The 25634-nt window shown below is 34.6% G+C and overlaps 1 protein-coding gene across 7 annotated transcripts; it reads right to left on the bottom strand.

Moving 5' to 3' along the window:
- Positions 1–303: 303 nt before the first annotated feature.
- On the bottom strand, positions 304–24985 carry ZnT41F (Zinc transporter 41F). 7 transcript variants are annotated; one of them, XR_004976517.2, is made up of 11 exons: positions 24396–24985; positions 20175–21198; positions 12059–12247; positions 11397–11559; positions 9469–9622; positions 6771–6941; positions 3239–3344; positions 2994–3163; positions 2834–2904; positions 1350–1522; positions 304–1291 (listed from the first exon to the last, which is right to left on the bottom strand). XR_004976517.2 is itself a non-coding variant. In XM_070107808.1 (11 exons), the coding sequence occupies exons 3-11, from the start codon at positions 20679–20681 to the stop codon at positions 1410–1412; spliced, it is 1644 nt and encodes a 547-aa protein (XP_069963909.1). In that variant the 5' UTR covers positions 20682–21198; positions 22221–22344; positions 24396–24985; the 3' UTR covers positions 304–1409. The 7 variants fall into 7 exon arrangements, 6 of the variants coding, with proteins under 6 accessions (XP_069963909.1, XP_069963908.1, XP_014099396.2 ...); XM_070107808.1 differs by adding an exon at positions 22221–22344 and having other exon boundaries at positions 304–1522; XM_070107807.1 differs by having other exon boundaries at positions 304–1522; positions 20175–21216.
- Positions 24986–25634: the final 649 nt, after the last annotated feature.

The raw sequence follows: 25634 nt of genomic DNA, 5'->3' as shown, positions 1-25634 counted from the left end.
TTCTTTTGCTATTCAGTTTCAGTGTCACTGAAACATACAACCATATATAAATATATGCATACAGACATAGAACATAGAACAACCAACTGTTGTGAGTTTTCTGATCATTTGCCGTCTTCGACTCGAATTTAGACGTTACCACCCAAGCTTCGATTGATTGACAGCTTTCAAGTACGTGTGCTTAGGTAAGGCTTCGTAAATGTGATTATTTAAGTAATATTTGTAGAGTGCGGTAAACGTGGGTGCGACGAAGCAGTAAATAACACCTAAATAAAAAGCAAAATAATTGAAAAGTCGCAATCGTTTCCCGGTTTCATTTAAATTTTATACTTCTGGCATTTAATATTTTACTTTTATTAGCCTCGCTGAATAAATACGACAATTTTAATTAATTTTTGTGATGCACATACATAGTAACTATTAGACATATACAACTATATAATATTATTATACACGCTCAAAAACTAAGGCCACATACATATACTAATTAACTGTTGCTTATTTTACAATTTTATTTTTTTCTAATACTTTTTTTTGCAATTTTGTTTACCTGAATATTGCAGCGCTGTAATTGCTGTTTAACCGCGAGGATTTTCATTATCACATTGAGCGCGATAAAACAAGCAAACAGCAGACTGTTTATTTTCTGTATATACCCTTATACATGTATTTTCGAAAGCTACAATTTATATTCACACCTTTGTGATTTGTTTGAGTTTTAGTTTATTTATTTTAGTTTTTTTTTTTGGTTTTTTTTTGCTTGTTTTAGCGGTGAACTTTGGTGTTTCACGCTTAGTAATAGTGAGTAATGGCAATAAATGATTGTGAATTGGGGTCGTTTGATATGTGTGTATATATGTGCATATACTTATATATGCTGTACACATTTTATGAAGCACACGTGTGAAATATATACATTCTTCATATATATATAAACATATATGAGAAACAGCCATATATCCACGCACTCGAGCGCCTTGTCATAGCGGTAATAAATTTAACGATCAATTAGCGCAGAGCATTTAATGACAACGTCAATTGTCTGTGATGGAATTACTCCAGCTCGGATGCCGTCTCCTCCTCCTCCTCCTCCAAGCGTCCTTAAGCGCTCATAAATGAGCACCAACACATAGATATATGTATATAGATCTCCTCTCCTTGTATATCATCTCCTCTCCTATCTCTCTTACTCTACCCGCACTGCTAACTATTAAACTTAAATTTCACAATCTCTTCACACATTCATTGGTCTGGCAAGGCGTCCAATGCTCGTTTAATCTGTCGGTTCAGTCTTTGGCAATAAAAATCATAAAGTTAATGATTTTATTACAAGTTTTAATTTCATTTACTTTTTTCTTCTTTGCTGCACACAAGCATATGTTGGCTTATTCGTCTCAAATGCAATGGTTTTATGCGCTCGAGGAACGTTCGATTTGTATGGTGCAATGTTTGATATCATATTTGCTGCCACAGGCTACTTGTGTGGCGCGCTGCAGCACCGTGTTGCTATCCGAGAGAAAATCTGTGAATGCACAAATTGGAAATTTAATATAACTCATTAGTAAATGCAGTTATTTACTTTTTCAGAATTCAATTAAAAGATTTAGTGAAAAATTAATGGCTGCACGTGACGCTTGCATTGGAATTATAATTGCATTCCAAGATTATTCAGAAATTGCTGAGATTCTAAGAAGTCAATAATACGTGCTGAACAAATAATCACAGATGACCATGAACTAGGAGGAAATCGAACAGAGTCGTTTTTAAATCGATTTTTTAGAAACCGAACCGAACCGAATTGACTATATAGGGATTTTAATCAGTCAGAATCGAATCATTATTTGGTTAAGAAGGCATTTCTAGAATCATAATTGGATTGAGGTAGCATTGTGACCATATCGCATCGTTTGGCTGATTTATTGAGAGCACTACTAAGGATGAAAAATCTCAAAAACCAAGAATGTTATAGCACAAGTCATTGCGACACGTTACGTACTATCAAGTTTTAATAGTAATTTTAAATTCTACTTTTTCCATATGGCATATAAAGTAACGGGAAACTGTCATAATCTCTACTGCACTCCATTCCGATACTTTAGTAATGTGGGTTTGAAGGACGAGAGCGTGATAACTCGGTGTGCCCTGGTTATGAGTTTCGGCAGACGCAAAATATAAAAAAGCCAGTATGTTCTACTTGTAGGTGCGGTGGACCCTCGCTAACAGCATAAATGTTTGGAGTGTATTTTAAAACCAGAAAAGATAAGATTTGGCTAAATATGTACGATCTTTTGTTTCAACAAGACGGCGCTACATGCCACCGTCATACAGCTAACTAAACAATCGATTTATTGCAAGAAACTTTTGGTGATCGTATTATCTCGCGTCATGTGTCTGTGGCGTGGTCTCCAAGATTGTGCGATTTAACACCGCTGGACTCTTTTTTATGTGGTTATAGGAAGTCGTTTGTCTATATACAGATAAGTCCGAGACCGTGGCGGACACTTGACCGGAATCACTTTGAAACCATAATGGCAAAGCTATATTCTTGTGCATGACATTAAATTACATGCGTTTTATTTTTTTTTTTTGAAAAGCTCTATGAAATAAGCTTAGATCGAAACTACAAATTCGGCATCATCTGAATGGAAAAGCTCCAGGTCAAATTTAAAGGTTTTAGACAATTCTTTTTTAGTGAAATATATCGTTAAATTTTGTGGAGAGAAAGCCTTTTCAACGTATCTTCAACTAACCTGAGTTTTCGGAAACTTCAGTTTCTCACTTAATTCTTGTATTTTTATCTTTAGTAGGAATGCCGAAGCAAAGAAATACTCACCAATGACTAAGTGCACCATCATGACGCTGTGGTTATTTGTGTGACTCCAGACGTTCAAATGATGTACGGATCTGTTGAAAAAAGAGCATAGAGAAGGGTAAATATAATACTTATATGTCTTATGTCAGTGTTAACTTTAACAGATCCAAACAGCACTCACTTAACGCCTTCAATGTCGGCCAAATCCAACGCCAAACTACGCAGTGAGATCGACGACGGCACAGCATCCAGAAGAATACCAACTGATTCCCGAAACAGAGGCACAGTGGTCATGAAAACGATAACGGAGAACAGAAGAGTGCACAACGGATCGGTAAACTTCGCGCTAGGCTGTCGGTGGAAAAGAGATAAAACACAAATTAAATAAAAAATTTAAACGGTGGAATCAGCGCGAAATTGACTTACATAAATTTGTATCAAAATTGATGCAAGAAAGACGCCAATGCTCTGCACCAGATCGCCGATGACGTGTATCATGGCGGCGCGTAAATTTAGGTTCTCGGCGGTATCACTGTGGGTGGGCGCAATGATAAAAAAATTTAAAAATATTCAAAGCGAATAAATAAATAAATAAGTAAATTAAAAGTTAATCAAGAAAAAATGTGAGCGTTAAAAAAATTAAAAATAGATGAGTGCAGAAGCGAGTGCGAAAATGCGAGCTAAAAACAGAAACTACCAAAATCATGTAAAAAATAATTGCAACTATAATTAAAAGAGAAAAATCCGCTGGCACACACATACACATACACATGTGTATTTGCAGGACGAAAAAATAGCTTGCGAATTAAGTTGGTAAATCGCTGGCGGTAAATTGAAATGTGTTGCTTATTGACACAAATGTCGAGAGCGAGTGTGTCAAATGAGGAAAAAATTAATAATTGCCAGCAAAAAATGGGGGAAAATTATCATTTATGTATGTAGGGAAAATACACCAGCACGGCGCAAGAAATAAATAAGCGCACACACGCATCGCACGCATTTGAAATTCATAAAAAGCGCTGGCGAAATCAATTTTAAGCACTTTTGTAAACGAAAATATGCACAAGTCAATATGAATTATGCACATGAATCCGCTTGGATTAACTTCATTTACATACAAGCGCATGTAAGTATTAATGGGAATTTGCAAATAACAAGAAATTGAAAAAAGAAAAACACGTATGGGAAAATCAAAAGTTAAAATTGAAAGGAAAAAACAAAAAAAAAAATTGGAAAAAACAGAAACAAGGAGAAATGAAAATCTGCGTGGCATACAAATTTAAGTGCTGTAAATTTTTGTGCGTGAATTTAGTTGAAGTATTTATATCTTGATAAAGTTACAGTTATTAGTTTATCAGATGAAATCTCATGCTGAGTTTTCAGTTTAACTGTAAAATTGGGATAATGTCATAAATAGTTAATATATAACATAAAAGCTGTCTTCGGTTCGCAAAAAATGGAGTAGAGTAGTGGCTCGAACAAAAAACTGGTATAAATGTAAATGATTGGCATGAAACCGATTGTAGAAAATAGAAATAGAAATTTTACTCGACTTATAAATAACATTTATGCAGTAGCTAAAGGCGGTTTCTTTTAGACAAGAATAAACAATACACACATAATTTAATATTACGGCCAAAAGTTTAGTTTTGTTATAGAGATAAGGGTGTGGCATTATATTTTAAAAATGATTTCGGCGAAATGTTTGCCGCGGCTAACTCGTATAAATTGCAGCCGTGAGGCCGAACAATTTTTGCCTTTTTGCAACAATTGGAGCCGCATGTCAGCCATATTCTTCCCAGGAATTAATAAAAATTATAAAAAATAATACAGCGGTGTTAAATCGCACGTTCATGAAGGCCACATCACAAGCCCACGACGCAAGTTAATGCGCTCACCAAAAGTTTCGTTCAATAAATTGATTTTTTCGTTAGCTGTATGGCGATGGCATGTAGCGCCGTCTTATTGGAAACATATGGGAGAATTTTGTTTATCAACGTACTTATTCAACTTAAAGTGAGCTTCATTGCTAAATAAAATTTTCTTTAGAAAATCGGTGGCATCGCGTTTTGAACCCATTCACCGAACATGTGACGCGCTTGATGGTCCGCAAAAGCTTCCATAAAGTGGATGTGCACAGTTTCAAATGTTGGCGGATGGACGCATTCGGGTCTTCTTCGATAACCTGCTCCACAACAACTATATCGTCTTCGGTGCGCACTGTACGGCGTCTTTGAGAATGCGCATTATCCATTAGCGGTGCTGAACCGATTCATAGTTGCTTGAATTACAGACTCTGTAGGGCGATTATGTCGACCGAATATTGGACGTAAATCATTATTCTAGTAATAAAGTTCTACCATTTGCAAACGTTGTTCCAGAGAAAGTCTGTTCATTATAGAATGACAAAAACCAAAATGAGTATAAATCAAATAACATATATCAAACAGACCAACTCCGAAAAAAGTAATACCTCGATGAATACCACACGTCTAAAAAAATACTCGTTGCATAATTTTGCTTTTTCCTTCACATATGCATTGTTTTAAAAACAAAACAGATGTACGCATTAAATCTGCTTCAAACTTCATTGCGATGTATCGATAAATACGAGATTTAAAAACCAACTAATTCAGATGTCAGAAATCGTTGACTAAATAGTTCGCTTAAAAATCGCCATTTCACCAAATCTTCTTTTTTAACTAATGCTAAACAAAAATTTTATTAGAACTAGGTTCATCTTGAAACTTCTAGCGGTTGCAGCTTTATGCTCATACATGCGACAAATATGTTGATGGAAAGAAAGGAACTGAATGAAGAACAGCAGTTTTGAGCCGCATAACGGTGTTGTGAATCCGAAGACTCTAATACTACGGGCTAGATTCTGAATACCTTTGCAGGTTGATTCATTTGATTCAAAGTTACCTAGAATAGCACTATGGTATATTCTGGGACCCATTGCAAGTTTATCGTGAAATGGGATCTTAGTTTGACTAAGAGACCAAGGCATCACTTTCACTATCTTCGATTTTACAGATTATCGTGAAATGGGATACAAGTTTCACCAATTCATAAAGACTTTCTTTCACTATCTTTGATATAACCTGAAGAAACTTTAGTGAATTCAAAGCCGCTTGGCTAGCTGTATATATAAATATATTTCTTGTTGTAACCATCCTCTTTGACAGAACAAGAAGGCTTTCTTTAATTACTGTATCTAATTTTGCTGAAAAGAGATCAGCTCCCACTCATTTATCCAGTTCGGACCCGTCCATGTCTACGTACTTGTGCCTTTGTTCCTCAGAGGTGACCTTTTTCACTTTTCTCTGGAGGAAAGGGTAGATAGCAATCTTGCTTATGAATAACACCTTTAAACAAAAAAAAATTTTTTTTGGGTTTCTTTTTTCATGCTAAAGTTCTGATTCTAGACAATGACAAACACTTGAATTTATTTTGAGCTCTTAAGGTATACTTTTGATTGATACAAATGCGTCTGATGTGACCATAAAACATAAAAGAAATAAATGGTATTGGATAAAAACGGAAACTTGATAAGTATATTAGAATGTCTCTTATTACTGGTAAATAAAAGGGAGAACTGTTTAAAGAGTCACACTGATAAAAATAAGCGTTATATTTAAGCACCTAATCAAATTGTCCCTTCATTTTAATTAAAGTACTTATATGATTTTGGAAACCTTATGAAATTATAGTTTTTTTAATTTTATAAAAACAAGTTAGAACTTAATCGGTTTTAACATATTAATTGACCGAGCTACTCAAATCGTCAACTTAAATATACGCTTGAAGATCTTATAGTGAAGACTATAAATTAGTTTGGATTTCTACAGTAATTTTAACTGAATTACTTAACTGTATATAAATTATCCACAAATACATATATTTTTGTATACGTGTAAGTACATTTGAGTAACTGGTTAGCATATTTTTTACTCACCATTTTTTGTATTCATTGCCACCGCCGCCATTTGAACCATTCACTTGCAGCAAAGCATTGTCGGCCGACGCTGAATGGCTGTGCGAATGTGAGTGCGCATGTGCATGTGCGTGGCTGTGACCATGAGCAGCTCCATGCGTTAGCGATGAGCCGTGGAGTATGAAAACCATGCTGAAAGACATATGTGAAACAAATTTGAGTTCAATAAAAAAGTGCGCAGCCGACAATACGAATTTTAAATGAGCAATACTATATCGTATACTCCATATGTATGTACTCTTATCTAGGTGCGTAAAAACGCACGAATAAAATATGTATGCAAATGAATTGCAGCTGAATTGGCAATTAAATTTTAATAAAATGCATTCATATACATATAAATAAGTGCGTTTTTTACTGAAATTACCACCGATGAGAGAGAATTTAATTATTTTGAAATTAAAGTCAGTAGAATAACTAAAAATATTTGTATCGAACTTTTGTTATTATCAGTACATATTTTAACACCAAATGCTTTCATTAAAATTCGTAAAATTTTAGAAGATTAAATTATGAAAAAAGTATTACTTTATCTTTTGTTTTTCAATTATTAAAAGTTTTGCAAAACTTCAAGTTTGAAAGACTTAGTTAGATGGCAACTCTTATCTAACGAATTTTCCGAATAGAGCTGTCTCAAATACGTTCTGTTTGTTACCCACATAATAGTATATGATGTGATTTATGGACTTTATTGTTACATTTTTCTTTTTTTGAGATGGTGTCAACTCTGATTCAAGTAATACCATTAATGTAACTTTTTCATTTGCAGGTCGAGTAAATTTTTTTTTTTCAGGTAGATAGCAATCTTGCTTATGAATAACACCTTTAAACAAAAAAATTTTTTTTTTGGGTTTCGATTTTCATACTCAAGTTCTGATTCTAGACAATAACAAACACTTGAATTTATTTTGAGCTCTTAAGGTATGCTTTTGATTGATACAAATGCGTCTGATGTGTAAATTTTTTACATATCTAAATAATCGATTGTTGGCAACTCTGTCTAACAATATTTCGGTAATACAAATATTAATACTCGTATATTTTGAGAGTTTTTATTTTATGGCAATATACTCAATCTTGCCATAAGAGAGACGTTTATTAATAAATACTCAAAAGGTGGTATTCCAAAGCTGTTATAATGGTTTGGTGGCGAGTCTCATTTATAGGAAGTACATCTCATTACTTCTGTGAAAAAGGTATAAAAGCTGAGGCAAAAGTGTATCAGAAGGATCCCTTAGAAAGTGTGGTAAAGCAGTTAAGCAATCCTCTCATCGATATTGAGCTTGGATCTTCCAGCAAGATTTTTCTCCAGCAAACAAACAAAAAATCACATCGCAGTGGCTTAAAAGCAATATTCTTGAATTCATTGCTACAGATGATTGGTCGTCTGGAAGCGCCGATTTGACTTCATTGTACAACAGTTTGTGGTTGGAGAGTCTCAAAAAATGTGTAGTTCGAGCAGCGTCGTCAATACCAATAGGAACTGTGCGTGCTGCCATTGATCCATGGTCGCGAGTCTTAAATCGTTTGAGGGCTTATGTGAAATCAGAGGACGATCATTTTGAATAAAATTTTGTACATTGCTCATTTCATATATATATATATAAGTTATTAAATAAAACTGCCTTTATAAAAAAATGTGTGATATTTTCATTTTTATAACGTCCAGAACTTGTAACAGAACTTATGGCAGAATTATGTAATAAAATATATAATAATATTTTGAAGTAATGAAAGAAAATGTTCTCATTCTTTACTATTATTAAAAAAAAAAAGAAACTCTCTCACTATAATAACATAGGTCTAGGAAGTACTTAATTTAAATAATACTGGCATCATAAACAGTCTTTAGCGTAGAAATGTAATATATTTTTTTTACAAAATATTAACCATTCTTCAGACTCCTTATAAATATGTATTGGGTTTTGAACTTACATGTCTACATAATTTGAGGCTAGAATTGCCGAACCTTATATTAATTATTTACGCTAAGGGCACCATGTCCTGTGGTATAATAGTGCTGGCAAGAAAAATTTTCGAAGGGAATGGAAGAGCCTATTCCAAATCATAGAAATAAATATGCCGTAGCTATTTAGTACCATATATTTAAATGAAATGGGATTGGTTAATATATTATTTGGAATCCCCAAAGCTCACATATTGGTGTATAACCAAAACAATGCTTAGCAAAATGCTTAACCTTTCAACCATGCTTTGAAGGCCTTATACCCCCTGCTATGAAACCGAGTCCCAAAACAAACACAGAACGCTCTTGTGTTAATTTGAATCTTTCTCTAACTCTTTATATTTCAATTAAGCCCCTCTTCAGATAATGATTTTCGTTATTCCAGTTGACTTCATATCGAGAACACAACTCACATTTGTTTTAATGAAATTCAGAGGAAACATTTTATATATCATGCTTTGGTTTAATTTCTTAAGCAATGAAATTAGTCCATACCTTCCCTTAGCCCCAATATACCTAATATAATTATTTTAGTTCTTTATGTTATTTGTAATCGATTGTAATAAATATCCCTTTACCTTTGATTCTTACAACTATATGATAATGTTTGGCCGCATCCGGTCTTAGCCCTTGTTTATTTACATTAAACCAAACTAAATTTAAAATTAGATAATTTCGATTATTTCTACTTACACGATATTAATTAAAATGCCAATGCCCGATATAATCATCATAGTGTCGGCTTTCAAATCGAAGTCATTGGAGTATAAACGTTCCATGGCCACAATAATTAGTGTTGCGGTTAGTATCCAAATACCTAATATCGACACAATGGCGCCCATCACCTCTAATCAATATACAGCAGAGAGAATTTGGTTATGCGTTAATAAAAATGTAAGCAATTTAACAACACTAATTAGATTAGATAAATTATAGAGTAGACAAATATATAGTTATATATGTGTATTTGAAAATTTGTGTTTCAAAAAATATGCTGTAATAAAATTAACAAATCTACGAAAATTTGCCGACTTCTTAACAGCTGATTATTATTTTTTATTTTGGTTTCAATTCAACACAATTCAACAATTACCGTTACAATTTCACACGAGAGCATGACAGCGTACAACAAGACGATTCTATATTAATTGTGTTCAAGTTGAAACAATTGAATCTTGCCACAAGAGCAATATTATAGTGAGTTTTTAAGAGCCGCATTATGTTTTCTTAAATAGATTATTTTAATGCAGATTTAATAACTTTATTTTAAGGATTAGGTGTGACTTATCCTCAAAATAAAACTTTGAAAAATGTTCTTATATCTTTCATTGCTGTTCCTGTTTTCTTCAAAAACACGACTGAGGCCCCAAAGACTGCCAAATCTGCTCAGTTCTTGACTTGGAGGTACTACAAGAAAATTTAAGACTCTTTCTTAATTTCGAATAATTTGAAAAAAATAAATGACTTAAAAATAGTTCGTAAGTTAAAACAGCTAAAAATTGTTATTGACAATAATTAGTGTCAAAATTAGTAAGAATTATCACTAAATTTTGCAATATTGATCTCGAATTTACTTTTTCTTTAATTTACTTACTTTTTAGAATAGTTGGTAACTTTTTCAAGTGTGGTTATAATATACCTGAACAGGGTATATTAAATTTGTCACAAAGTTTGTAACACCCAGAAGGAAGGAAGCGTCAGAGACTTTATAAAGTATATATATATATGTATATAAATAAACAGGGTGACGAACTAAGTCGTCAGTATATACGCGAACTAGTCCCTCAGTTGTTGTGATATCGATTTAAAACTTTGCACACGTCCTTTTCTTCCCAAGAAACTGCACATTCGTTGGAACTGCAAATATCGGACGATTCTAGGATATAGCTGCCTTACAAACTGAACGATCAAAACAATGTCCTTGTATGGAAAACTTTTTTTATAGAGGATTTATCTTTACAAACTTTTGTATAATTTATTTTTCAAGGGAGGGCAATAACCACTGCAAAATTTTTTGTTTAAATCGGACAACGATAGCATATGGCTGCCATATACTCGTAAACTGACTAATAAAACTCAAATTCATGTAAAGCCATTTTTTATTTAATAGGGTATCTTAGTGAAATTGGACATTGTTTATTGACCAAGCGAACGCTACAATCTTTGATCAAATTATTTAGAATGACTATACCATATTTTCTCCAAGCTTCATTCTATTTGTTTACAAGATTTGATTTAAAACCAAATATTTTTTTAATATTTAAATATGTTTTTCTTATATAAACTTTTCATATAAAAAAATCAGCGATGTCGTGAGCGACAGCAAATAAGCAGATTTAATGCTAACGCCATATGAAGAAAAATTATGACAATCTTTACGCTTTTAAGAGAAAAACTTAAATCTAGAATACCACTTATGATTAAGCTAAGGTTTTAAAATAATTTTTATTAAGATTTATTGTTAATTAAATTTAAATAAATTTTTAGTAAATACCGTCAATTTAGTTTTATTTTTCCACTTGCAAGATAATTAGTTATCTAAATTTATTTCGATTTTATAAAAATGTCTTTCAACTGTAACTGTAAAAATTGTAAATACTGATTCTATTCATCACACTTACCCATGCGTTTATAGCCGAAGGTCATACGGTCATCGGGCGGTCGTCCGCCCAACCAAATTGCCACTAAACCGATGACAAAACTAATGCAATCGGACGCCAAGTGGGCGGCATCCGTCATGATAGCCAAACTTCCGGCCATATAGCCGCCAAGGAATTCAACAATCTGCGCAAACACAATACATAATTGAAATGGAAATGCAACGCCAAAGGCAATAGCGACAGTGCATACCAGCGAGTGTATGGCGGACAAGCAGGCGGGCGGCCAGGGAAAGTGTCGGCGAATTTGTTGATTTGCGCGTGACAACCGCACGGGTGTGTATATGATATACACACATACATGCGCAGCAATGCCGGTGTTTAATTAATTAAGTGCGAGCCAGCGACCGACCGGTTGTGGGAATTTCACACGCCGCATTAGGCGGCGCGCGTTACTCATACGCCATGCGCGCCGCCAGCACAAAGGTGAAAATAAGTGTTGCGCTTGCCGCTGGGCTGGCACGTGCCACCGTAATACAGCACTCGCTGGATGCGCTAAACACTTTTTGCATAAAACATAAGCGTACACACATACACACGGTAGATGTACAGTGTTGTTGTTGCGCGCGCATGTGTATGTGTGTGAGTGCTTCGTGGTTCGCCTGCTTTGTGATTGATTTACTCACCATGAAAACGCAGCACAGCGTAATTGCTAATACAATTTTGAATTTCGCATCTTGTGTGGATTTTGTATGCAGATTTGTGCCAAATCCGGGTAATTGGCAATGGCAGGTGGCGGCGGCTGCGGCAGCAGCATTGTTGGCGGCAGCGGAAGCGGAGATGAACTGCTGGTGTGCGTGGTTATGGTAATCGCTCTGTGCGGGTGTGAGAGCAAATACAATAGTAGATGAGTGTTCGCACAAATAATTGAAAAAATAACAAAAACAACAACAACAAGTATTATATTTGCAGTAAGGCATAAATGACGCAGAGTAACATGTATGACTGCATGTATGTTTGTATGTATGCGTATATATGCATGTTGCTATTATTGTGTATGTGTATTTTTGTATGTTTGTTTCAATGGTAGCATGAAATTGTTGCAAATGTATTCGGTCGAATGAATGGTTCTGCATTAAATAAATAAACAAACTATATTTGCTAGCGCTCCGAATACACACACACACAACATATAAAGGGTGTTTTTTTTAGATATGTGGTTTTCAAAAAGGAATAAATCGTAAATTGTTTAATGCTATGGCCAATCATTTAGTTTTATCATAGAGTTAAGGGTTTGATAGTATGTTTTAAAAATGATTTCACGCAAGCGACCGAATAAATTCCAGCCGAAAGGCCCAATCTTCGACTACTTTTTGCAACAATCGGGGCCATATGTCAGCAACAACGCGCCGAATATTCCCTTAACAATAATTCCCTCTGCCCATAGAGCACATCAAACAGTGACTTTTTGAGGATGTAAAGGCGTCGCAACAATGGCTTGTGGATTGTCATCACTCTAAATGCGCCAATTTAGTTTATTAATGCATCAATTTAACTAAAAGTGAGCTTCATTGCTGAACAACATTTTGTTATAAAATCGGTGTTCGGTCACCATCTCGTTTTGCGGCTATTCACTTAGTGTGCGACGCGCTTGATGGTCGTTCCGCTTCAATTCTTGATCCTTCCGCAAAATCTTTCATAGAGTAGATGGGCACAGCTCCAATTGTTGCCGCCCGATGGACTCATTCGGCTCTTCTTCGATACTCTACTCCTCAGCAGCAATAACGTCTTCGATGCATGTTATTCACTAAAGTAAACGAGATACAAAGCCGATCCATGGTTGCCCAAGTTACCAGCTTTATTGATAATAAATTTTCACCATTTGTAAACGTTGTTCCGGAGTAAGTCTTTTCATTATGAAATAGCAAACCAAACTGAGTATAAAGCTGTAATTAATAACCGACGTTCCGCCCTTCCGTATTTACCGCCAGTATCAAACGAAAGTTATGCCCGTAGTGACAGCATAGAAATAAGTTGTTGTTTTTTTTCATTTGAGCAATGTTGCCATTGTAGATTTTGAGTTAGTTTAAGAATATTTAAAATTTACTCAAGTTTGTTTTTGGACTACCATTAAATATCGAGACTGGCAACTCTGTGTTGTAAGGGAGCAATCAGCTGATTCGTTTCTGCGGGAAAAATCCAATTTTCGCGTATATCCCACGGTACAGATGGTAGAAGCGGACAGTAGAGGCAGTGGTGAGTGTTCATTTACAGTGCGCTCTAATAAAAATGTTCGAATCAGCTGATACGTTCTACGGTTTTGGTTCTACGGTCACTAACCGAAACATAAATCAAGTAATAACTGTCAAAAAGACCAACCCTGAAAAAAGTATTGCCTCATTGAAAACCACACTCCTAAAAAAGCACCCGTTATATAATTGGTCGTGTTGCTGTGTTTGCCAATGCACATGCCACTTGCATTATTTGTATGCCGAAAAATTCCTGCAAATGCAACTCTATTATTTATGCCCGCAATTTTGATTTGCTACCAGCGAATTTTCGCCAGCGTTTTCAATGGAAATTTCCTATGCAATTCTAATTTATTTACATGAATTTATCATTTATTTGCTAATTGTTGTTATGCCGTTGTCGTGCTGGCAGTGTTTGGGTATTTTTGCGTGTTTTTTGTTTACAGCCGCGGAATGCACGGTGCATAATTCATGAGAGAAACACAAGCATACACCTCTATATAAGTGCATACAAACACGCCCTCACATATATGTACACACACATATACAAAGATCTACAAATCCCACGCGCTCAATGATGCGAATTGTTTGTGAAAGCAAAGGGCGTATTTATGTTTGACTCACTCACGCGGACACACAAACACACACACACACATACAAATAACGTGTGTGTTTATCGTAACACACATATATCCATAGAAAAAGTCCTATGGCATGCAATTTAAATTTCACCAATGCAATTGCCGCTCATCACTACGCGCTGTGCGCTAAATTTCGGCTAAAATGTTTTGAAAATATGCAGCATAAATCATAATTAAAAAAATATAAAAAAAAATCGTTTATCAAACACTAAATCGGAAACAACAATAATCAGAACGCACCATTTACCCGTGTAAACAGCGCCAACATTTTTTCTACGCATCTTTATTATTCCGAAAGTAAATATTTAATTATGAATTTGTGCAGCTGTCGTCTATATATGTGCCGTTATGCGCGCTGCATATAAATTGTTTGCAGCTTTTTGATTTATCGAGATATGATTTGAAAGGTCTTGTTGATGCGCCGCATGTTCTCGGTGTTTCATTGCTGTATTAATTTCAAATAGTTTTTTGTGATTTCAATGTTGTTGTAATTGTTTTTGCATTTTTAATGACGCTGCTAAAAAATGCCGCATTAGAGAGTTGCCGCTGATTGCCGGCGGCAAAAAATGGATTGCATGCTTGACAAGCGAGTTGAAAATTCGGCGAACATTTGTGTGTAGGATTAACGGATATTTAGAGGCAGCAAACTGTATAGATTTTTGATTTTTTCTAAATTCAATGTATAAAATAAATATTCAATTATATTGTGCGAGTATGTTGTACTAAATTTTTTATGGTCGCAATTTGTTGTGTTTTTTTCACCAATATAATTTTATTGAAAAAGTATTTCATAGTGACTAAATTTTTTTTTTTTGAGCTTTTTGTTATACTTGTAATAAATATGTAGGTACAAATCGTTTTACATATACCGAAGCTATTTCAATTTAGTATAAGACATATTTAAAAAAAAAATGTAAAAAAGAAGTGCATAAATTATATAAAAAATATTTAAGTTTGCCACGAAGTGGTATTACAGCTAATTAAAAGTCGATGTGATGAAAGTGATTCAAAGAAATATTAAATAAGTGTACTTTGATATGTAGCTACTGTTTGTTAATATTAAAAACATTTCGAAATGACAAAAGTAGAGTGGCAGCCTTCAAATTAACTCTATTCAGAATTCACCTCGAGTAGAAAACTTGCCGTTTATGCTTATAGACTTTACGTGTGTAGAATATAGCCGCGTAGAAATGAAGCATAAGCATAATAATAGTACACCTTCAGTTCATTTAGGATCCTGAAGGTGATTCACCACATTCCAAAATAGGCTGTGCGTTCTGAATTTAATGGATTAGAATATAACTACAATATTTTTGAAACCTAAAATTTATAATATTAATTTTTCTTAAGAAGATTATAAATTGTGATAAATTATAGCATGATTGCTGTTGAATGACTTTTAACATATTATATTATATTAAAATATATTTTAATACAATAAATTTAAAAAATTATGGTACATTTTTTATAGTTTTTCGTAACATAAGGTGTTTATTAGTAATTATAGGTATAATCCTTTAGATGAATAGCTATCAAACCAGCTATTAAAGTAAACGCAAGTTATGACAATTACCATATGTGACATACTTGTATATACATACGTATGCTTTGTCAATTTACTACCATGCAATGGCTTACACTGAATAATGTCTAAAAATCCCAGAATTTGCTTTTAAATATCTTGTTATTCACAGCCAACTTAAAGCCCACTGCGCACACATAAACGATGAGTTATATTTTTGATTTAGCGAATACTTAACGGTTTTTTGAAACAATTAAAACTATTCGAGATAGTTCAGAGATCAATCAACCCATTTCTTCCATATACCCAACATAGGATTTTCAAATTTCTGGGTGACTTTATAGCGTATATCGGTAAATATGTAGGATGTCTTAGGAAAATTAGGTTATTCTATAGTTGAATTGCGAAAATATGTAAAATTGGTAAAAATATGAATTACCCCAACTCACTATACTACATACTCATATACGTTACTCTAACAAATCCTATGCCGACTATGTCGGTCAGTTTGTGAGTTATATATTTTTAAAATTGTTGAAAATATGTTAGCGATTATACCCGCGTCATGTCAAAAATTAATGCAATCAGTCTATATCTTTTTCTGTTGCCAATATACCTTATATAGTGATTTTCGGTTTCTCAGTTGATTTTTAACCGTTTAGGTTAGTCAATATGTGTGATATTTTAATGAAACAAGCTTTTTTAAAAATTATGTGATTTAGTGCTGAATATGAATGGAATTGGTCTAGACCTCGGTAGAAACTTCGTAAATCTAACATAATTAATTCTGATTCTCTGGTCTGTCTGTCCGTCCGTGCAAACGATAACTTGAGATATGCTAATGAAACTTGGTACACGTGTACTTTGGGGACAAGTTCGTAGATAGGCGTAATCAGATTACTGCCACGCCCACAGAACGCCATTAATCGGAAACCTATAAATTGCTATAACTAAGTCGTAAATTAAGATACAAAACTGTAATTCGATACAACGAATCGCATTAGGAAGGAGCACCTGTGATTTGAAAATCTTTAAAAAGTAGTCGCAGCCCTGCACATTAATAAGTTTAATGTATATGTTTCCCAAACAATTATAGATAAATCACCCAAATTTGTACAGGACACCTCTTGCAACAGTATGAAATTAGGTGAAATCGTATGGTAACCATGCCCACTCCCCATATAACGGTTTTGTTAAAAACTACTAAAACTGCTATAAATCAGTAACGGAATGTGTCAGAGACATTTTACATCCGAGATGACACAAAAGGACTTTATAGGATCCAATGTCAAAATTGGATAATATGTTTGGCACCGCCCACATTTAGGTGAAATCACATATCTCTGAACCTACTCTATCAATTTCAACTAACTTTGGTGCATAAGATTATTTTGACATTCCCATGTAACAGTTTGAAAATACGCAAAATCGGACTACAACCACGCCTGCTTCCCATTTACTTTCCAGTATGCAAATTAAGCACTAATTGGTATATCATGATAAAAATTTACACAAATAGTGCCCTTAAGGTGTTTCATATTACGACCAAAAAGTGTCAAAATCGAACCATTATTATTCAAGCCAATTTTTGCCAAAAATATCGATCAATGTGTGAGCTAATGCTTGTAACTGTTCTTGTTCTTGTTAAATTAATGAAATTGAGAAAGCGTGTATTTTTGTGCCTAAAATGAATAAAATCGAGTGAAAACATGCTTTAGGCTGACTTTACTCTATATATATGTTTATATTTATATTTTAATTGATTCATTTGAATGACAGCTATACGTAATCGTTGTTCCATCTGAACAAGTTCTTCGAAGGTTATTGCGCTACCGCTGGCAATGATCTGTACAAAATTGTGTGAAGGAATCTCGTCAAATAAAAAAGTTTTTCTTACAGAGACTTGATTTTGATCGATAAGTTTGCGTGGCAGCTATATGCTACAGCTTTTCGATATTGGCGGTTCTGAGAAATAAACAGCTTCTTGAAGAGAAAATAACGTGTGCAAATTTTAATAATTCGATATCTCAAAACATGATTGACTAGTTCGCATATATACAGAAAAGCAGATAGTGAGGCGGACATGGTTTAATATACTCAACTCGTCAGACATATATATATTATAGGGTCTCCGTCGTTTCCTTCTGGGTGTGACAAATTTCAACCTATTCAGGGTATAATTATATAGTTTTGGCACAAATGCCGGCCCAAACAATTTTAGGACATGCAGCAGCGTTTTATTAATCTCGATAAGTTTTCAAACAGCATATAAAGGGTTTTTAAATAAGAGTGATATGATTTCTAAGTGTCGTTTCGGCCATTTAAAATATATCATGATCTGTAATTTTATTTTCATTGTATTTCGTTACTTTGACAATTTCATCATGACTTTTGCCATTTTATGGTCGTAATAATCGTGCGGTGAATAAATAAAACTGTCAATTCTGGTGTGAAGAAGGTCCACAAATTATTCGTGAACAACCTTATTGACAGTGCACCTAAATTGACAGTTTGGTGTGGTTTTTGGTCTGGTGGAATTCTCGGTCCAAACTTCTGTCGAAATGAAGCTGGTTACTCCAATGGAGAGACCTTTACTGTATAGATCGATGATAACCAACTTTTTATGGTCGCAATTGGAAGAAGTTGATTTGGACAATATCTAGTTCTAACAAGACGGGGCCACGTGCCACGTAGGATGTGCAACAACCGAATTATTGCGAGAAAAATTTGGAGATATGATAATTTCAAGAAATTGTGACATTAAATTGCCTCCAAGAAGTTGGGATTTAACAGCATTAGACTACTTCTTGTGGGGTTATTTGAAGTCATTGGTCTTTTGCAAAAAACCAGACTCTCTTCAAGCTTTATGTTAGAAGTCAATATTAAACATGCTGATCATAACAACGACTTGATTTAGTGGATAAAGTACTCAAAAATTGGCTGTATCGAACTCGTTCCTGCAAAGGAAGTCGTGGAGACAATTTGAATGATGTTATTTCCAGAACCTAATTGTATTGATTGTACTTCACTTTAAATGATCAGGAGGAAGAGACGAGTTGAAATCCGGTTGACTGTCTGTCCGTCCGTCCGTCTGTACAAGCTGTAATTTGAGTAAAAATTATGAAACTTGCTAGACATGTTTCTTGGTACCGTAAGACGGTTGGTGTTGCAGATGGGCGTAATCGGACCACTACCACGCCTAAAAAACGCCATTAATCAAAAACAAATAACTTGCCATAACTAAGCTCTGCAATAAGATACAAGACTCTTATTTGGTACAAATCACAATAGGATCACAATAGGGAGGGGCATCTGTAGTTAACATTTTTTTTTAAGTGGGCGTGGTCCCGCCCCTAATAAGTTTAATGTGCATATCTCCTAAACTGCGTAAGCTATACGGAAGCAAATATTATTAGCACCTCTAGCTACATTGACCCACTTTTAGGGGAAAACCCATATCTTGGAATCCGCTTAACCGATTTCAACCAAATTCGGTACATAACATTATTTTTATACTTCTATGTTATAGTGCGAAAATGGGCACCATTTTAAATTCCATTTGAATCTTTCACTTTCCAGTATGCAAATCAAGCAACAATGATCATATCGGAGTAAAACTTTGCGTGAATAATGCGTTTAAAGTATGCCACCTTGTGACCACAAATTATCTTAATTAAACCAAAACTGTTCAAGCCTCTAGGTACTGAATATGTGGAGAGTATAGCCCTTCCTTACTTGTTTTTCGTTTTTTTTTTAATTATATCACTATTATTGGAAACCCCTTTAAGTCTAGGTCTTTTCTAGTTCGTGTAGACTCGACTATTTTGGGAGTTTTATAAAATTAAATTTCAAATTTCAATGATGTATATAAGCTAAAAAAAAATACTATATTATTAGATGGATCTATCAAGTTTAAACTTGTAGTGCCACTAGGAATACATTAAATGATAAATTACAACCTTAAATAGAGGTATACTTATTTGCAGCCTTAACTTTCTTATTGCGGTAGCTGCTAGGGAATACGATTATCCAAATTCACCACACTCAGTGCACTTGCCAAGCTATCATTAAGTCATTATACTTGTATGAATATGATGGAAACGATTGCTTATGCCTAAAACTGTGCCCACAACAACAACGACACGGCCACCCAAAACAATAACAAGCACCTAATTACATACATACATAACAATGACAACCACGATTACATACTACTGCACATACCAATATACATGTTTATGATTATGGGTAAATGAGTAGCGCAGGTAATTGTAGCAACAACAATTTATATAAAAACACACATATGTATATGTAGGTATACAGTAGTGTTATATGTACACATGTTAGAGTCAGCCTTTGTTTGACTAAATTTCATATGAATTTCACTTGCATTATCATTTCCGCCAAGCAGTGGCACCTCCATCGTTGTGTCATCCGCCTCGTAAGCGTCCAACAATAGTGATGTTGATGACGTTTTCGCTTCCATGTTGGCTAAACTCATCGCCACTGCTGTTTCTGTTGCTGTTGTTGCTGCTGTTGCTCTTGACATCACAGTCGCTTTTGTTTGATTAATGTTGTTGTTGGTGTTATTGCTGTTTGCGCTGACACTGTCGAAGGGACTGTACTCCCAACTGCTGCTGCTGCCGCTGCTGGGCCTAAGCATGCTATTGCTACCGCTTCTATTGTTGTTGTTGTGTACTACACGTGCATGTCCGCCGCTGCTGCTGCTGCTGGAATCGTTGCTGCTGTCGGTGTAGAGCAGCGCCTGTAGGTTCTCGGCGGCATTATGGAGGCTTGTATTTGTTGTTGTTGTTCTGTCATTGTTGTCTACGACTGTTGTGGGAGCATCTTCATCGCCGGTGGCAGACGGTTCGAGTAGCAGTTGATATTTTGACATATTCCCAACTTATTTAGACACTTATTTGTGTATGTGTGAATGTGTTTTATTTATTTGTAAGTGTGTTTGTGTTTTTATTGGATAAGCTTCTATTGTGCTTTATTTCATATTTATTCTCGTTTTCTCTATACACTAGTCATAGTCTATATACAATTATGGTAAATCTACTTGTATAGACATACATACATATGTATATGTAGATATATTATTGTATATTGTATATTTCTTTTGTTGTTGTTGTAGTTATTTGTGCTTTTTTATACATATGCACCTCGTGTAGTCGCGTGTGAGTTGAGTTATTTTCAGCAGAAAATATTATTCAATTGACTTTATTGCTGTTAATGATGTTTGTTGCTGTTTCATTGCGGCATTGCTTTAGCTTCAATTGCTTTTCACACTCGAGGTGACAAAGTGTAAACTGAGGAAAAACTTATTTAATTTGCATTTCTTTGTGGCAATTTTAGCGGCAATTTGTGTGTTCTTTATGCGGAAAATAATACATCGTTAATTTGGTACACTGTAAGAAATTTTGATGCTTTGTAATATATTAAAATCTCTTGATATGTTTTTGATTATGAATAAGCACTTAATTATTTAATTTACTAATCGAATATTTTAGAAAAATTTAAATAAATTTATGTAGGTTTTTAATATTTTTATTAAATAATTAATAAATGCGTTCACAATAAATTGGTTTCTATGTGGGTAATGGCGACATTTGCGAAGGCAGAAATATATATTCTTATGGGTGAAAGCGGGTTTTTTGAATACGTTCCAATAAGTTCCACACCTATGAAATTAAGGTGTTGGTGGGTTTTTGCGAGAAGCTACGCAGTTAAAAATATTATTGTGACTTGCTTGGAAGTCAAAAATACTCTTGAAAGTAAAGGTTTTTATTTCCACACTCCTTTATTTTCTCGTTAGGTATCAAAAGTCAAAATCATAATTTTGGCAGACAGACTTTTACTTCTTAAAAAGTTCCAATACATTCCACATTAAAATTTTTTCTTGGTGGGTGCCGAAAAGTATTTGAAAAGTCAAAAATTATCGGCTAACAAAATAGGTTTTCTTTTTTTCTGGGACTTGGTTGATTCCTGAGAAACTTATTCTTATGTCACAAGAGAACTGTTTTCTCAACATGTCCCAATGTGCTCCATATTTAATATTTTCCGAGTGGGTTTTTGGAGACATCTGAGAAGCCCAGAATGTGCTTCAAAAAAAAACGATTTCTCAACATACTCCCATGCTTTTCACAATAAAGCGACTTTTTACGTTTTATCTGTAAATTATTTACATTAATTACTCTTTCATTTGACTTAAATTGTTATATTGTATATTAAAAATAGGTGTAAAGCTTTTAAGGTTGGCCCAGAAGCCCAGAATTAACATCCTTATCAACGGTGAAGCAGTTACTCAAAACTCTTACCCTATGCATTGAAAAATAAAAAATATTCTCGTAATTGAGGATTTTATCAGCAATTTCAAAAATATATAATGCTGTGGAATGTACCATACATATACATATGTACTCGCATATACCTTTAGAATCATCCAGTCATCATTAATGAAAATAATTAGAACTACACCAAAGCAAAAATGCAGGTAGTCACTTTAGGAATTTGGTTAAGCAGATGAAATTTGGTCCAACAATGTTATTAAAAAGCTGAAATCGAGAAACATTCAAACTGCATAAGTTGTTGCCCCCAATTTTTGTATACATTTTCCGGAATCACCGGAACCGTAGTATCGAACTCACAAATTATCGATTAACAATCAAGCTCTCAAGCCACTTGGCGGCGGCGGCCACCTTAAGTACTTCAATTATTTTAATTAATTTATTGCACTGTAGTTGTGCAGAAATAATCTAAAAGTATATCTACCTATAATAAGAATCGGTGTTATTTCTTTTGTATCAGAATCTTAGCTATAATATAAATTTTCTGGTTCGTTGATATGGAATTGGAAGTGGGTAATAAACTATGTTATGATACCTACTTATCTTATCTCAGAGGAAATATAAAATATTTTGTTATTCTTTTTTGAATTTATGAGTTTGTCAAAAAAACTTAATATCGAACCAATTCAGTTAAAAAAATATTTCGCGAACGCATCGGAAAAGTTCCCAAGTCAAGGAAAATCGATATATCGACTTATTTGAGAAGAACATGGACTGTAGAATACACCACAGAAATTTGGACGGTCCCAAAAATCTTTGCTTCGAACAGCATCGTCAATACCAATAACAACTGTGCGTGCTGCTATTGATCAATGGCCGTACTGTTTGAGGGTTGTATGAAAGCAAAAGTTTATATGACAGTCGGGTCTACGCAATCAGACTGGAACCGGGGTTTGTCCAACCAAGAATTGTCAACTCGGCGCGTTCCTCTAAATATTTTCCGCCGCTACATTATCGAGAGAGGTTGTTACGGACGAAAACATCAAAAACCTCTACAGAACTATTTACAATGTAACATGATGGAAATGTCATCTATTTAAGTAAGTGAACGCTCTTTACATTATGCGTGCTCCGGGATGGCTTCCCCATTCACTGTGTTATTAGAACTCGGCCCTACAACTTTTTCCTGCACTCAGCTCTCAAGAGAATGATCGCTGGAAATGAATCGCTGTGACTGAGTCCTTTATACTCATAAAAATACAGCTGATACAGCTTCAGGGAGTGAATGTGCAGCCAAAGGGTCATATTTAACTAAAATTATTATTTCAATACTGAAACATTGCAAGCTGGTAAGTTCCAATTAAGACACCGCCAATCTAATAATGGTGTGCAACAGGACAATGATTATGAAAACGTCTGCTCACGGTGTCACTGTCTCGAGCAGTGTATACGGGATAAGTAACCTCCGAGTAAATGTAATCTCCAAGGAGATTGAAAAAAACCTCAGATCACTCTTACACGTGTGTCTACTTAGACTATGTTTACAGGAGGACTCTTTTTGTCGCCCAAACCGGTTTTGTGGGTAAGGAAAAAACGAAAGGTGGCACGCTTTGTGTTCTGGTTCGTAACAACTCGCTGCTACGAATTTCAGAAAGAAATTTGCGTTTTGTTCAGAAATTTGAGTTTTATTATCTATCTTTTGTATGCTTTATGCAAATATTTATGTAGATATCCATAATATAACAGAAACCTTTCAGAAATGGGTGAATGGAATAAAAATTAGCTAATCAATAATATTTTTGTGTACCGCCTATATGAAACGTACAGGAATTTGCGAATGTGAAATGAAAGAAAATTCAGAAAATTGTCCGACTCAAGCTGTCGCACTCGTGTTACCTGTGTTGATACAATGAGCGACATCAAAAAAAAAAATTTGCCGATAATGAGCGACAAAAAGAGTCCGCCTTTGAACGCAGTCTTATGAATATATAATGTTCCTTATTGCATATCTTTGAAATATTAAGTTTACACAATTCTACTACAACAAGCTCCACCTCAATCCGCTATATTTACGCTTTCATTAGCGGGTTAAGAGCGCAAAGCACTCAAGCAGTGGGTGATGAGCTAGAAGCGAGTGTTTACATCTAATGATAAGAATACTCAAGGTTATTTTCGCTTTATATATTCTATTTGGCAACACAACTTTAATATTATGTTAATTTGTTATATTTAATTTTTTTGCAATTCTTTATATCTTTGGGTATTGTGTTGTTCTTTATTAAATTATTTATTTATTATTTTATATACAAATTTCATACATTTCAAAACCCGTATTTCATTCTTTTCATATCATTTTATTTCATTGCTTCTGTAAATTGTAGCCATTGAACTCGCACTTTGCACGCACATAAAATTCACAAAGCAAAATAAATGAAGTAGTTTTTTTATCGACGCTCACTGGACGCGTTCTTCTGATTCTACGAGCTCGCTTTTAATCGCATTCATTCACATCCGCCGCCGTCGGACAATCAAACCGTAGCGCTGTTTTGCTTGTACTAAATGAAAATTAGGCGGGTTGGGTGTTCTGCGATCGTCGAAAGCCTTCCTCGGCGTGTACAAATGCCTCTCGTAGCTGTTGCTGTTTTATTGTTAGTCACACTCAGCTAGACGCCCATCTCCATTATCGCCTGCGTTACGTGCGCTTATGGACACTCTTCCATTCTCTCCATCTCTCTTTCACTCTCTGTTGCTCCCAAATTGGATCAGCTGCTCCCCCTTTGGCTGCATGAGTAACGAAATAGTAATTTGCGTGTGTATGTGTGTCCGTAAGCAATTGCCTGATATTGCTAATGAGTTTATGGTCAATGCTATTCGCTGATAAGCCGCAAGCGGTCTGTGTGGCTGGCTGTTCAGACGGGTAATACTGCTCTGTTTACTCGGTTTGAAGTGGTTTCCATGTTCGACAAGTAGAACCACATACGAGTTCGTATGTATTTATCTTTGCATGTAAGTAGGGCGTGTTATCGCTTGCAGTAAGCACTGTATAAAGTTGTCGTTGTTGTATTAAATCTATGCTTCCAAGTGTATAAATTTTTGATTGTGAGGTTTGGAAATTTTACGTTTCTGATAAATGCCAGTGTTGCATAATTGCCATATATTGGAAGTTGTACGCTATGGTGTTCAAAACTTGTTTCTAATGCAGCAAATCCTACTAAGATTTCTTGAGTCAGACAAGATGTGTTTCTTTAATTTCTTTCAAGGCCCGTTTAAACAAAAGGTGATAAATATTTCAAAGTTCCTTTAATTTTAAACAAAAGATAATCGCATTTTTCGAAAAAAAATAATAATTTCTATATCAATATTTGCTAGATACCTCTTCGACCTTTGTATTTTCTTCAAGGTGATTTGTCATTCATAATAACAATTTGCTGTATATTTCCACTCCGTATTATGCCAATATCATCGTAAAGGTAATAGTAGCTAAATAAAAAATATTAACCCAAAAATATTCCAAACTTCCTTGAAGGTTTTCAAAATTCGAAAAGTCAAAAGTTCAA

The sequence above is a fragment of the Bactrocera oleae genome, chromosome 4 (genome assembly GCF_042242935.1).
Source record: "Bactrocera oleae isolate idBacOlea1 chromosome 4, idBacOlea1, whole genome shotgun sequence".
NCBI lineage: Eukaryota > Metazoa > Arthropoda > Insecta > Diptera > Tephritidae > Bactrocera > Bactrocera oleae.
Note: the sequence above shows the minus strand (reverse complement) of the source record. Positions and strands in the feature narration are given on the sequence as shown.